Source organism: Canis lupus, chromosome 8 (assembly GCF_011100685.1).
Source record: "Canis lupus familiaris isolate Mischka breed German Shepherd chromosome 8, alternate assembly UU_Cfam_GSD_1.0, whole genome shotgun sequence".
NCBI lineage: Eukaryota > Metazoa > Chordata > Mammalia > Carnivora > Canidae > Canis > Canis lupus.
The window spans coordinates 34,069,493-34,082,881 of record NC_049229.1 but is presented as its reverse complement, the minus strand read 5'-3'; the positions used below and the strand labels follow the sequence as shown (position 1 = coordinate 34,082,881).

Genomic DNA, 13,389 nt, shown 5'->3' with positions numbered 1-13,389 from the left:
AATTCTATTAAAACAGGCAAACTTGGGGCATCTGGGTGGCTCAGTGGTTGAGTGTCTGCCTTTGGCTCAGGGCATGATCCCAGGGTCCTGGAATCAAGTCCTACAGCAGGCTCCTCCCAGGGAGCCTGCTTCTGCCTCTGCCTATGTCTCTGCCTCTCTCTGTGTGTCTCTCATGAATAAATAAAATCTTTAAAATAAATAAAATAAAACAGGCAAACTTACATTACTAACTGAAAATCATTAGAAATAGTTTATGAGTGTACCCAGATCATTTCTCTCCTCACAGAATCAAGGAAAATGGTAAATATACAGTTTGTCAGAGAATTGAAAAATGGATTACAAGCATTGATACTACATGAGTAAAATTTTTCTAAACTTGTGACAAGTTATGAAGGTTATTTATTAAAACCATAAAGTAGGACATGATTCCTAACTTGACTAAGCAAGTTTCAAAATGACCTAAAAATTATTTAACCTATAAACAAAGACAGTCTTCTACCACCTAGTAAACACATTTTTGGCTGACATATACTGTAGAGAAAATTCATAGATGACATTTTTCATTCACAGAGAACTACACAGCCAAAACACATTTTTGGCTGACATATACTGTAGAGAAAATTCATAGATGACATTTTTCATTCACAGAGAACTACGTATTTTTACCTTGTTTGGAAGCAAATGTGTTATGTGAAGATAGATTACTGCTACCAAGATTAGAAAAGTCTGGTTTTACAGAATACTTTTCCATCACTCTAGAAGCGGGCACAGCAACAGGCTGAAAATTACTGGTCTTGAGCGCAGCACTAATGAAATGACTCTGGAAGACATACAATTATTTTATTGATTTCAAATATCATTTGAAAGAGATGACAAACTACATTGAAATTTACTAGAGGACTTGAAAACAACATATTAGATTTAATAAACATGAAAATACATACATGTAACTTTCACTGTAGCAGTGACATTGCTGGGTTAAGCCTAGCTCTGTAGTATGACCTTGATCATTTTATTTAACCATTCTAAACCTCAGTTTCTTCCTTTCTATTTCAGAGATGGCTCAGAGGCCTGCGAGGCATGCAAGGAGATAAACAAAAGAAGGGGCTCTAGTCCTAGACCTCTACTTCAACCAGAGAATTTCAAACCAAAACTTCTCATCTTTTATATCCTGGATGATTTTGTTTGAAGGAAAGGGTTTAAAACACTGCTAAGAAGCACTCAGAAAAGTAGCAGCAATAATACATATGCAATTAAAATATAAATGAGCACTAAAGTAACAACAATTTTCAGCATCATTTATTAAAACATCTGGAACGTTTATGTACCTGAACTACTACAACTGATTTCAAAAAAGACTTAAACCAGGTAAAGGAAAACCTAAAAATTTAGTTTTATAGAAGTCTTAAAACTGTGTGGAGATCTCTCTACATAAATAAATGGGACAGGCTCAACAAATTTCATTTCATTAAGCATTTATTGAACTAATAATATATCTGTCACTAAAACTTCAACTTTCTCTGAAATTATAAGCATTATAATAAGATGCCTGCATGAGAAAAGATTCCATTCTCCCAAACTCAGAAAGTCAATGAATTTTGGGTTTATTTATAGAAAAATGGATAAATGACAGACAGATATATAGGACAAGTAGAACTTTCTCCTTAAGAAATCAATGTGCTTTTCAAATGTGTCATCTCCTTTTAACCCAAACAAACAAAATAAAATGTTTTCTAAGTAAAGAAATCAAGGCTCAGAGATGAACAGTTATTTGTAGACCAAGAACAAGCACTCTGACAGACCCACTCCTACCTTCTCACGAGAGCCCATGCTGTCCACTCAAGTTTAGTTGTGGAGTACTTACTAAAACTTTACTTTTTTTTTAATAAATTTATTTTTTATTGGTGTTCAATTTACCAACATACAGAATAACACCCAGTGCTCTAATCCCGTCAAGTGCCCCTCTCAGTGCCCATCACCCATTCACCCCCACCCCCCGCCTCCTCCCCTTCCACCACCCCTAGTTCGTTTCCCAGAGTTAGGAGTCTTTATGTTCTGTCTCCCTTTCTGATATTTCCCACACATTTCTTCTCTCTTCCCTTATATTCCCTTTCACAATTATTTATATTCCCCAAATGAATGAGAACATATAATGCTAAAACTTTACTTTGTATGGCCATAATCATTCCAATAAAAATACTTTCTTCAACCACATGGAAAGCTCAAACCAAGCTCTATTAAGAAGTTTTGAAAATTACAGCTTATTAGTGTTACCTCTGTGATAACACACTAAGCTATAATAAATTTATTGTGTATTCTTCCAAATGTTCTATTTCAATTTTTTAAAGTTTTAAAGTTGCAAATTAGAAAAAAAAAAAAGTAAATTAAAACCAATGCATTTATAGTGCTGATCACTCATTCAAAAAAAAAAAAAATCCCAATCATGAAATGGGCAAAAGACATGAACAGAAATTTCACAGAGGAAGACATACACATGGCCAACAAGCACATGAGAAAATGCTCCGCATCACTGGCCATCAGGGAAACACAAATCAAAACCACAATGAGATACCACCTCATACCAGTGAGAATGGTGAAAATTAACAAGACAGGAAACAACAAATGTTGGAGAGGATGTGGAGAAAGGGGAACCCTCTTGCACTGTTGGTGGGAATGTGAACTGGTGCAGCCACTCTGGAAAACTGTGTGAAGGTTCCTCAAAGAATTAATAGAAATGCCCTATGACCCAGCAATTGCACTGCTGGGGATTTACCCCAAATATACAGATGCAGTGAAATGCCAGAACATCTGCACCCCAATGTTTATAGCAGCAATGTCCACAACAGCCAAACTGTGGAAGGAGCCTCGGTGTCCATCGAAAGATGAATGGATAAGGAAGATGTGGTCTATGTATACAATGGAATATTACTCAGCCATTAGAAACGACAAATACCCACCATTTGCTTCAACGTGGATGAAACTGGAAGGTATTATGCTGAGTGAAATAAGTCAATCGGAGAAGGACAAACATTATATGGTCTCATTCATTTGGGGAATATAAAAATTAGTGAAAAATAAATAAATAAATAAATAAAAATTAGTGAAAGGGAATAAAGGGGAAAGGAGAGAAAATGAGTGAAAATATCAGCAAGGGTAACAAAACATGAGACACCTAACTCTGGGAAACGAACAAGGGGTAGTAGAAAGGGAGGTGGGCGGGGGGCTGGGGTGACTAGGTGACGGGCACTGAGGGGGACACTTGGCAGGATGAGCACTGGGTGTTATGCTATATGTTGGCAAATTGAACTCCAATAAAAAAAAAAAATTATATTGAGTACCTGACTGCTGGGTACTATCCCAGGACTTGGAAATCCCAAAATAAATAGGAAACTGTACTATCAGTTCCTTCTGAGGAGAACTCTTCCTTTTATAGTAACCCCATGCCTCATATTCAAAAGCCAATTAAAAATGTTTATGCTTTTAATTAAATGCAGAAGCACTATGTATACCAGATGGTTCTTATCAGAATCATTACAGATTTCTATTCCTAGTCCCCATCTCAGACCTGCTGTCTCAATATCTGAGAGGTACATGCATCTGTATTTTTATAAGGCTCTTCATGTGATTCTGATGCACATTCTCAGGCTAACAAACACTGATGTAAACAAGTCACTGCAATGCAGTATTAGCCCTTTAAAAATGGTATGAACAGGAACAGCTGGTGGCTCAGTCAGTTAAGCATCTGCCTTTGGCTCAGGTGGTGATCCTAGGGTCCTGGATTTGAGCCCCATCTTGGGCTCCCTGCTCAGCAGGGAGTCTGCTTCTCACTCTCCCTCTGTGAGAGCTCTTTCTTTCAAATAAATAAAAAAAGAAATCCTTTTTAAGAAATGGTATGAACAGAAATACCACAAAAAAAAAAGGAAAAGCCAACTCTATGGAAATTCTTACAGAATTTGTGATATTTGAACTAGAATGTGCAGAGAGAGGTCTCCACATGGAAAGGAAGAATGATGAACTCTCAGATCATTATTTAAGAACTAAAACTGTTACAATGTAATGAGCTATTGCAATTACCAATGAATATTAGCTTAGGAATCCAAGGGATAAAGACCATGGGATGTGTGCTGGCTTTATTACAGATACCTGAATATCTATTTGTTGTTGTTGTAATTTTTCAAGATGCCTAAGGTGCTGCTCCATCACCACATTCATTTGCTTTTCATGATCATGACAATGTAGTTTCTCATGTTTATTCTGAATGCTTGTTTGCCGCTCTGTAACACGTTGTAACTGTTTATCAGTCTCCTGTAACTTATTGAGTAATTCTGTAACAGAATTGACTTTTGCTTCCAAATCACTCTGTACCTAAAACAATAAAATATCAACACATCAAAAATATGCTCAATTCACTGGGTGTTATTCTATAAGTTGGCAAATTGAACACCAATAAAAAATAAATTTATAAAAAATATGCTCAATTACTAGGAAAGTTGTTCAAAGTGACCGATAATAAAAATGATCAAACTAGAGTTTTATTCTCTAAATCTCTCATGATTTTATACTTCTATTTTTAGAATCACAGAAATAAAAAGACGAAGATAAGTTATCCTAAAGTAGATCTTTTCTCTCATTAATAACACATTTGCAACAAAGAACTGCTACAATGCCAAAAATAAAATAATTAAGTGGTAATTAAAAAGAAGTAAATAACTAAACAAATTAGCCTTTGATACTCTGCTAATCTCAGACTGAATTAGGTCAGCATCCGGGAGTCCCATCTTAGCTCTGCCACCTATTAGCTCTGGACCTGCCCCTACTCTGACCCTGTTTCTCAGTTTTCCATTTGCCAACTGAGAGGGGTGGCAGAGATGATCTCTGAGTTCCTTTTTAGTTCTAATGTAAGGGTGACCAGTTGTCCCAGGTTGCCCACAACTTGGGAGCTCTCTGGATGTGATGGTTTCAGTGCTGGACCCAGTCATTCCTAGATTCGCCAGCATTATCACAGCAAGGAGGGGGTACATCTCAACTCCTGAGAGGTAATATACAACCACAAACAGGAAAATTTTTTCAAATTAAGAGTGACTAGAATGATCCTAGTCTATGGTGGGATACAACCATTTAGGGACTTGTTCCTAATAAATACTTTTACATTTTACAGAGAAGCTGTGAATATCTAGGAAAAAAAATATACTTTTATCAGTGGGGCTGCTGTAGCAATGGCAGCTGCTGTTGCTGCAGCCACAGTTGTAGCTGAATCAATTCCACTGGGTGAAGTTCTCATTTCCTGAGTAGCAGCATCTTTTCCTGTGCCTGCATCTTCCAAAAGCTGTACCTTTACTTCTTTAAAAACAGGCATGTTTTGAGCCCTGTAAATAAAAAGAATACAAATATATTCAGTAAGCCACATTGAGCCATTTCAAGAAGCACTTGTAGTGGTAATCTGCTGAAGGTGGGTTTTCTTGATTTTTTTAAAAAATTAAATCACTTGGTTTTCCATATCAGGATCTTATCAGTCATTTGGCTAATGAAATCTATGAAAGGTCACTAAACACTAAAGACATAAGAAGATAATTCCTGGAAGGTTATGATATCTCAGAAATAAGACTTGCACATAGAAAAAGACATTGTTACACAATTACAAAGATATATAATCAGGAAGTATAAATGCAAAACATGCAGAAAAGTTTCTAGGGATGCCTGGGTGGCTCAGTGGTTGGGTGCCTGCCTTCAGCTCAGGATGTGATCCTGGAGTCCTGGGATCGGGTCCCACACTGGGCTCCCTGCATAGAGCCGGCTTCTCTCTCTGCCTGTGTCTCTGCCTCTCTCTCTCTCTGTGTCTCTCATGAATAAATAAAATCTTAAAAAAAAAAAAAAAGGTTCTAAGAATGCAAGTACCAAGTTTTACTTCCAAAGGAATACAACCCAAGAGAAACTGTTACAATTGCTAAACAACTGTTTAATTCTAACTCATTTAAATATTTATTAATAAATGTCACAGTTTGTGAAAACAGAGCATCAAACACAGATTAAAGCAGCCTGAATTAAAAATGAGAGAAAATACAAACATATTTACAATGAAGGATCTAATTAAATAAATATTAAGAAAAAACTCAATTTTGTAAAACAAAACAAAAAAACACAATAAAAGGAATGACCAACAAAACTGCAGAGTCCCTAGGTAAGTCTAAGTAAGATCAGAAGACCCAGAGCAGCTCTTAAACTTACTCCTCTTCCATATTTCCTCATTTCTAAGAGCATCATTTCTCTGTGTCTCAAAATTTTGAAGTTATCTTGACTCTTAACTTCTCCATTCTCCTCTTACCTTCTCATACCTGAGTTATCAAGTTTTGTCAATTATTTCATCACAATTGCAGGAATGGTGTCACAGAACTACAGAGGCAAGGGAGAACTGAAGAGGTCACCTATCCTAACTTCCTAATTTGACAGATGAAGAAATTGAGGTCCACAGAGGTAACAGGATTTACTTGACCAAAGTCACAGAACCAGTAAGGCACAGTTGGCTTATTATTCCTACAGATGGTCCCAAAACACCTAGCTCTCTCAGGATAGTACGTCTCCCTTCATGCTTCTCCCTCTGGTAAAAAAACAAAAACAAAAACAAACTTCAACATCTCTTGCCAACTATTTCATTCTTGAAGATTTTACTCATTCAGAAACTTCCCAAACACATTTCTCCACCGTTTAAAAATCTAAAATTGTTCCATAGAGATAAGTGAATAGGCTAATGTCTTGTTTGACAGTTGACATGCACCATCCTCTGTCACTGCCCTAGCTTCCTATACATACCTATTACTTCACACACAAACTCTCGAATCACACTGCTGAACACATTACTTTGACCAGCAAGAGAAAATAACATTATAAGACCAAACATCAACTTCTTTATAGGCTTTTAAATTTTATTTTTTTTCTAATTGTCACATCAAATGCTCAATGTAACTAATGTAAATAGCTTCTAAGTGTTAAGAAATGGGAAAATACACAACTTTCTAATTCAGAAGAAATTATTTCTTTTTTTTTTTTTTTTTTAGAATTTTATCTTATTCCTAAATCCTCTGAATCTGGCATCTATACCAATACTGTGCAGAAACCGCCATCACCAAGGCCAGTAATAATTTTGGCTTATTTCAATGGATACTTTGAGTCCTTACCTTTCTTTATCTCTGAGCAGCCTATCAAACTTAGAACTTCATTCCCCTTGGCTTTGTTAACACCATAATCTCCTACATCTCTGGATAAACTGAGCAGCATTTAGAAGCTCGCTTGCTTTCTGTATAACTCTTTAAGGTTTGGTTTCCATAGTGTCTTACTCTGTGCCATCTTGCTTTGCCCTCTCATCAAGTCCCTTCAACTGTTCCCAGATCAGGCTACCATTTATACACTACTTCTATCATCCAGAAGAAGCCTAGCTTAGACTTTTCATTAATTTGATCTTTATATTCAATTTCCTATTGGATACTTTTACCTGGATATCTCATAGAGATACTTCAAACCCCCGCATATGTCCAAAATGAAATTTATTCCCTCAAGAATTCTTTCCCAAAGATTTCCTTTCTTGGTTACTACTACTGACCATGCATTTATATAGCCAAAAATCTGGGATTCATCCTTAGCTCCCTTTTTTTTTTTTTTTTTTTAAGATTTTATTTATTTATTTATGAGAGACACACACACACAGAGAGAGAGAGAGAGAGGCAGAGACACAGGCAGAGGGAAAAGCCGGCTCCATGCACGGAGCCCGACGTGGGACTCGATCCCAGGTCTCCAGGATCACACCCCCTGGGCTGAAGGCGGCACTAAACCGCTGAGCCACCTGGGCTGCCCCTTAGCTCCTTCTTTACTCTCAGATCTAATCATCAATTTCTGTCCATTCTACGTCTATCTTCTAATCAGTTACTCCTCTCCAAACCAGCAATGATTCTGCCCTCATTCTACCACCCTCCCATGTACTGAGGACCAACTGAATCCCTCTCAAAGAGATTACCCCCAAATTCATAGCCAGTTGGGTTCCTAGAGTCCAGTGCTCTTCCAATTCATCTTTTGATCCTATTATCTGAATGAGCCTTTTAAGAAATATATATCATACTTTAATATTTTCAGATGATTTGCCACTTCTCTCCTTTAAAGAAGTTTATAACCTACCCCTTCCTTGCTCTCTATCCACCTGTAAGACATTCTACCCTGTTCTAGACACTTTGGCCAGATTCTTCATTACTCAAAGACTCTGGCCTATTACTTTTTATTAGTATAGCTTCAGAGCATATTATGTCAAATAGAGCAAATTCTTCATCATTACAGTTTTTTCCCCAAATTAGCTATTCTCAACTATGTGTATTCTATAGTATGTATTCTTAACATCAGGTATACATATTCTCAACCATATGTCCTTCCAGGTAAATTTTAGAATGACTTTGCCAAATTCCATCTACCATTCTCTAAAATTAATAAATTCAAGTGACATTGACTACAGCAAAGTCTATCTCTTGAGACATAGACTGTCTTTTAACCCAACATGAGAGTCATTTTTATGTTTCTGAATCAATTATTCTCTACATTGAAAACACCTTCTCAAGACTCTTCCTAGTTTGTTTTGTTTGTTTTTAATTCTGTTCATTCATCCTGAAATGGGAAAAGATCTACTGTCTAAGAGGGGTAGTGGTTCAGTTATCTCTCATTGTCCATTAGTTTATGAACTTCTCCCTTCCTGATCTGAGAGTTCTAAGAGGTCTCAGAGATTTCCAGTTAGAGAGTTCTGACTTGAAGGCAAGTTGGTAGGGCCCCTACTCTGGGTCTGCTGCATGGAAGTGGTATTCACTTTCTGTCCAAATGAGGCAGATATGATCTGCAATTTCTGGTTCAACTGCAGAATTTGAGAGACTGCACCACTTTTCATGCCCTTCTTTTCACTTTCTCTATATATATAAGCCCCAGAATACAATTTACCATCAAAATTCCTCTCCTAACCACCATATTACATACTGGGAATTGTAGACTGAACAAAGATAAAAAGGAAAAATATGATGAGCCCAACCAACCAGCTCGTAAACTCTGGCTGGCTCAGACCACACCCTTGTGGTTTAGAGATAGTATTTATTTTTGTTAGTACAATGTTTCCCAGAGTGTAATATGTTTGCCACAGATAACCATAGGTGGAAAAATAATATTTTTTAAATTTTAAATTGCATATTTATTTTAATTGCATTATTTTTAAAAGTGATTTTCCATTCACTGAAGTAATATAAAATGGCCCCTTTGAATAAAATCAGAGTTCAAAATTAAGTAAAAATTTTACTCATTTTCTAAGGGCCTTTCCAGACTGCTCTAGTTCAGGAGTAGAATACATTTAGCCTAAGAATATGTATCTCATCCTATCTCTGCTAATGATAAAAAATAATACAAATTGCCTCCAGAGTAGTGGAGACATATGCTCATCATGGTGCTATTGTTAGAGTTAGTTTTGTATTCACTGGTATTCAAGATAAACTTGGAAGGGACCACTTAGAGCAGCAGCTATCCTCTCCCTTCGCTCCATTCAGATGCTAACCTTGTCCCTTTCTTAAATCTTGGCCAGGAAAAGTCTAAATGTCCTTGGATAGTAAATAATAAGTTTCTGAAACTACTTGAGCATTGCTGCAAGTAGTATAGTGAAGTTATTAAGAGAGCAAACTCTAAAGGCAGACTAGTCTAAATCCCAGCCAAGTGAAAACGTGCTAAATGACCTTGAGAAAATCAATCTCTATGTGCCTCAGTTTCCTCATCTATAAAATGGGGATTCTGTAAAATTGGGATGTGATAGAATCGACTTCATTGGATTTTGTGAGTATTAAAAGAGTTAATGCATATAAAGTCCTGAGAATAACTGTCAACAGCTATTAATTTTATACATGTTCAGCTCTATGAAAAATGTTTCAAACATATTTCACACATTGAAAAGAAAATTTATCCTACGTTCAAAGTATAAGTGAAGCTAATTTTAGAGAATCATATAGAAATAGAAGAAATGGCCCACCTATTTTCTGTAAATGAAACTTACTTTTGCTTTAAAACTGCTCTTAGAGCATCCTTCTGTCCCATGGTATACCGAGAAATAAAGATGTCATTTGCTGCAAAATTGAGAAACAAAATATATTTCAGATTCCTAAAAATTTGCTAAATTTTGGTAAGCTATCCCAAAACAGCTTTTTTAAATTAAGAGAATATTTAGGAATTCAGTAATAAGATTTCTCAATTTAATAAAATGCAAGGAACTGGAGCACCTGCATGGCTCAATGACTTAAGTGTCCAACTCTTGATTTCAGCTCAGGTCATAATCTCAGGGTCATGAGATTGAGCCATGTGACAGGCTCTGCTCTAGATGAAGAGCCTGCTTAAGGTTCTCTCTCTCCGTCTTCCTCCTCCCTCCCCTCTTTTCCCTGTCTTAAAAAAAAAGTGCAAGGAACAAATTAAATGACCGAATAATATTAGTCATAACCCTAGACTTTAGAGAAAAAATATTATCGAAAACACCTGAGGCTGAGAGACATTTTGCTTAAACTCAAAAGAGAAAACTGCTCAAAAATAAAACTACATTTAGGAAAAATCACAAAATTTCCTCAAAGCATATTTTTAATCTATTATCTTACCAATGACTACTCAAAACTTGAATTCAGAGATTATAAATTTTTTTATAAATATTTAATACCAAACCTATGGAACAGTTTAGAAATTATAAAATTACCTTTACAATTACAAATCTTTTTCCAGATTTTAAAGATTCCATTAATAGCTTAATTTGGAAGGAAAAGTTAATTCAAATGAAATAATCAAAATAAGAAAAAACTGTAAGCCCGTGTAATGAAAGTCTTTAAAAAAAAAAAAATGAATGTCTTAAAATCTAAAGATCTAAAATTCTATCCTTACAACAAAATCCTGACACATAAAACATAGATGAGCCATGAAGACATGCTAAGTGAAATAAGTCAATCATAAAACTAGACGTGGGAAATGGAGAGTAAGTGTTTAATGAGTACAGAGTTTCAAATGAGGAAAATGAAAAAGGTCTGGAAATGGATGGTGGTGATAATTGCATTAATGTGAATGTACCTAATGCCACAGAACTTTAAGACATAAAAAATATGGTAAAAAAATGCAAATCTATTCTTTTACCTTTTTGTCTGTTGCTCTCTTCCAGTTTATCCAGAGGCAACTCTTGCACTGCAACATCTTTAGAAAAATCCTTTGAGATATGAAAGGAAAAATGAAAGACTAAAAAAAAAAAAACCAAACCTTTATGATTTATTACTTACCAAGTACCATGTGCGGCTATGTGACTACTGTGTTCCAGGAGGGCAGGATTGTGTGCTTTTAGATTCTTCATTTCCAGAACCACCATAATGTTTAGGTACCTTGAAGGTACTCAAGATTTTGTTGAATGAGTAAATGAACAAGCAAGCAACCAGTGGCCCTGAAATTCAGATTCAAACCTCAATTTGCCATGTCTAGTAGCCTGACTCATATAACAATTTAGCTGCTACAGTTTAATGTGAAAATCTGATTCATTTTGAGTCAAACAGAGTGCATAAGATGGCCAACAGTGACACAACATCACAAATTAATCACAGCACTCTTTATCCCTGAGCTTATAATGTAGTCTCAGGAGGCTTCTCAACAAGTAAATAGCTTTCTGCTCACATGTGCAACCCTAGACTTCATTTCTAAGATTCTATCAGTGCTGAGACACCATGACTTCTTAAGTACTAGGTTCATTCAGTGTTGCTCTTCACCTTCCTTAGACACATCTTTTTTTGCCTGCTAAAGCGAAAAGAGTAAAGAGAAAATCATAAGAGGAAGGTGATCAGGCTATCCCCTGACAAACAAGTGTGAACTTCCTGCAAACCATGAGTAAGACTAACAATACAACAAAATGCATCTGGGACATTAATACAAAGACCTCCTACAAATGAGTAAGACAAAGTACAGCATGTAAATATGTAATACACAAAAGAATAAGGATGGCAATATACATGGAAAAATAATTATTATTAATAATAAGGGTATTAATAAAAAATACAAAATGAGATGCATTTTTTACCTATCAAAATGGCAAAAAGTTTTTTTTTTTTTTTTTTTTTTGTCTAATTCTAGTAATGCCCATATTGGTAAAACTAGGGAAAAATAATACCACTAATTCCACTCATGAGCTTGTTGAAGAATGTGTACTGATACAGTCTTTCCAGAGACAATTTATATAATAGTATACCCATCTGGGAAATTATTTAGATAATGGAATTCAAACACCATTAATCATTAAATAAGACCTACTCAAAAAAGAAACAAAACACCAACTCAAAGACTACACATTTATGCAGGGACCAATTATGGCACATAACTATACATTTTTATCGTAAATTTTTTACAGAGTTGATCAGTAAACAGTTTCAATTTCATTCTTAGTTTACCAGTTTCAATTTTCAAGATAATATATTGTGAAACTCTCTTCTTTAAAGACTTGTTAAATTGACAATCTATAGTCAACATTATGATTAGTGATCAAAATCTAATTAGACTGGATGAACGAAATATACTTATCATCAAATATTTTCAATATTATAAAGGTCAAGATGAGAATTTCATGTTATTATTTCTTAAAGACCTCTCAAAAAACTATACAAGGGATCCCTGGGTGGCTCAGCGGTTTAGCGCCTGCCTTTGGCCCAGGGCGCGATCCTGCAGTCCCGGGATCGAGTCCCATGTTGGGCTCCCGGCATGAAGCCTGCTTCTCCCTCCTCCTGTGTCTCTGCCTCTCTCTCTATGTCTATCATAAATAAATCTTTAAAAAAAAAAAAAAAACTACACAAAAGACCTCACCTTAGTTTGAATGACATGTAATCACACCTCACTTTTTAAAAATGATGTTGTTACTGGTTCTTTATCTTTACTGAACAGTATAGTGAGTCTCTGGTCTAGAACACCATTTTCTTAGATAAGAGCAGAGCTTCTTTTCAGTTACAATATTTCTGTCAGTGACATCTTAGTAATGAGTATTTTTGATTCTATGGAAGACTTTTTGTTTATTGTCTCAAATACTATTCCAGTCACAATTGTATGTAAAACATTTCTCTTGGTAAGTGAAATTTAAGCAAAAACAAAGCCTGTTGCTCATCAAACCTGACTTAAGAACACATTGCTCAACAATACTGAAAAGCTTAAAATGAATGTAAGAATTCTTTTGCTTACACTTTCTGACACAGTAGAAATTTCTAATGGAGGCTGTTGATAATTTCTAGCAGAAGTCAAGTCTGATGAACCTAAAAAACAAAGGAATCAATTTTAGTGATTTTAAAATCAGAACCATATCTTTAGAAACCATACAGGCATGATTCAAGAACT

At 35.6% G+C, this 13,389-nt stretch overlaps 1 protein-coding gene across 9 annotated transcripts in view; it reads right to left on the bottom strand.

Moving 5' to 3' along the window:
* KIAA0586 (protein TALPID3) overlaps window positions 1-13,389 on the bottom strand; it is a 108,977-nt gene that overhangs the window by 93,867 nt on the left and 1,721 nt on the right. For 7 of the 9 annotated variants that reach the window (XR_005363320.1, XR_005363318.1, XR_005363319.1 and 4 more), the window contains exons 2-7: window positions 13,237-13,307; window positions 11,167-11,236; window positions 10,055-10,124; window positions 5,192-5,366; window positions 4,144-4,365; window positions 667-820 (exon numbers count right to left, since the gene is read on the bottom strand). Coding sequence is in view for 6 of the 9 variants with exons in the window: in XM_038544828.1 (XP_038400756.1) it covers window positions 667-820; window positions 4,144-4,365; window positions 5,192-5,366; window positions 10,055-10,124; window positions 11,167-11,236; window positions 13,237-13,307 (762 nt within the window). In the remaining 3 variants the exon portion in view is untranslated. Of the gene's footprint in view, window positions 1-666; window positions 821-4,143; window positions 4,366-5,191; window positions 5,367-6,225; window positions 6,338-10,054; window positions 10,125-11,166; window positions 11,237-11,306; window positions 11,465-13,236; window positions 13,308-13,389 lie in introns of those variants that run through there. The other 2 variants (XM_038544831.1, XM_038544833.1) reach the window with 2 other exon arrangements.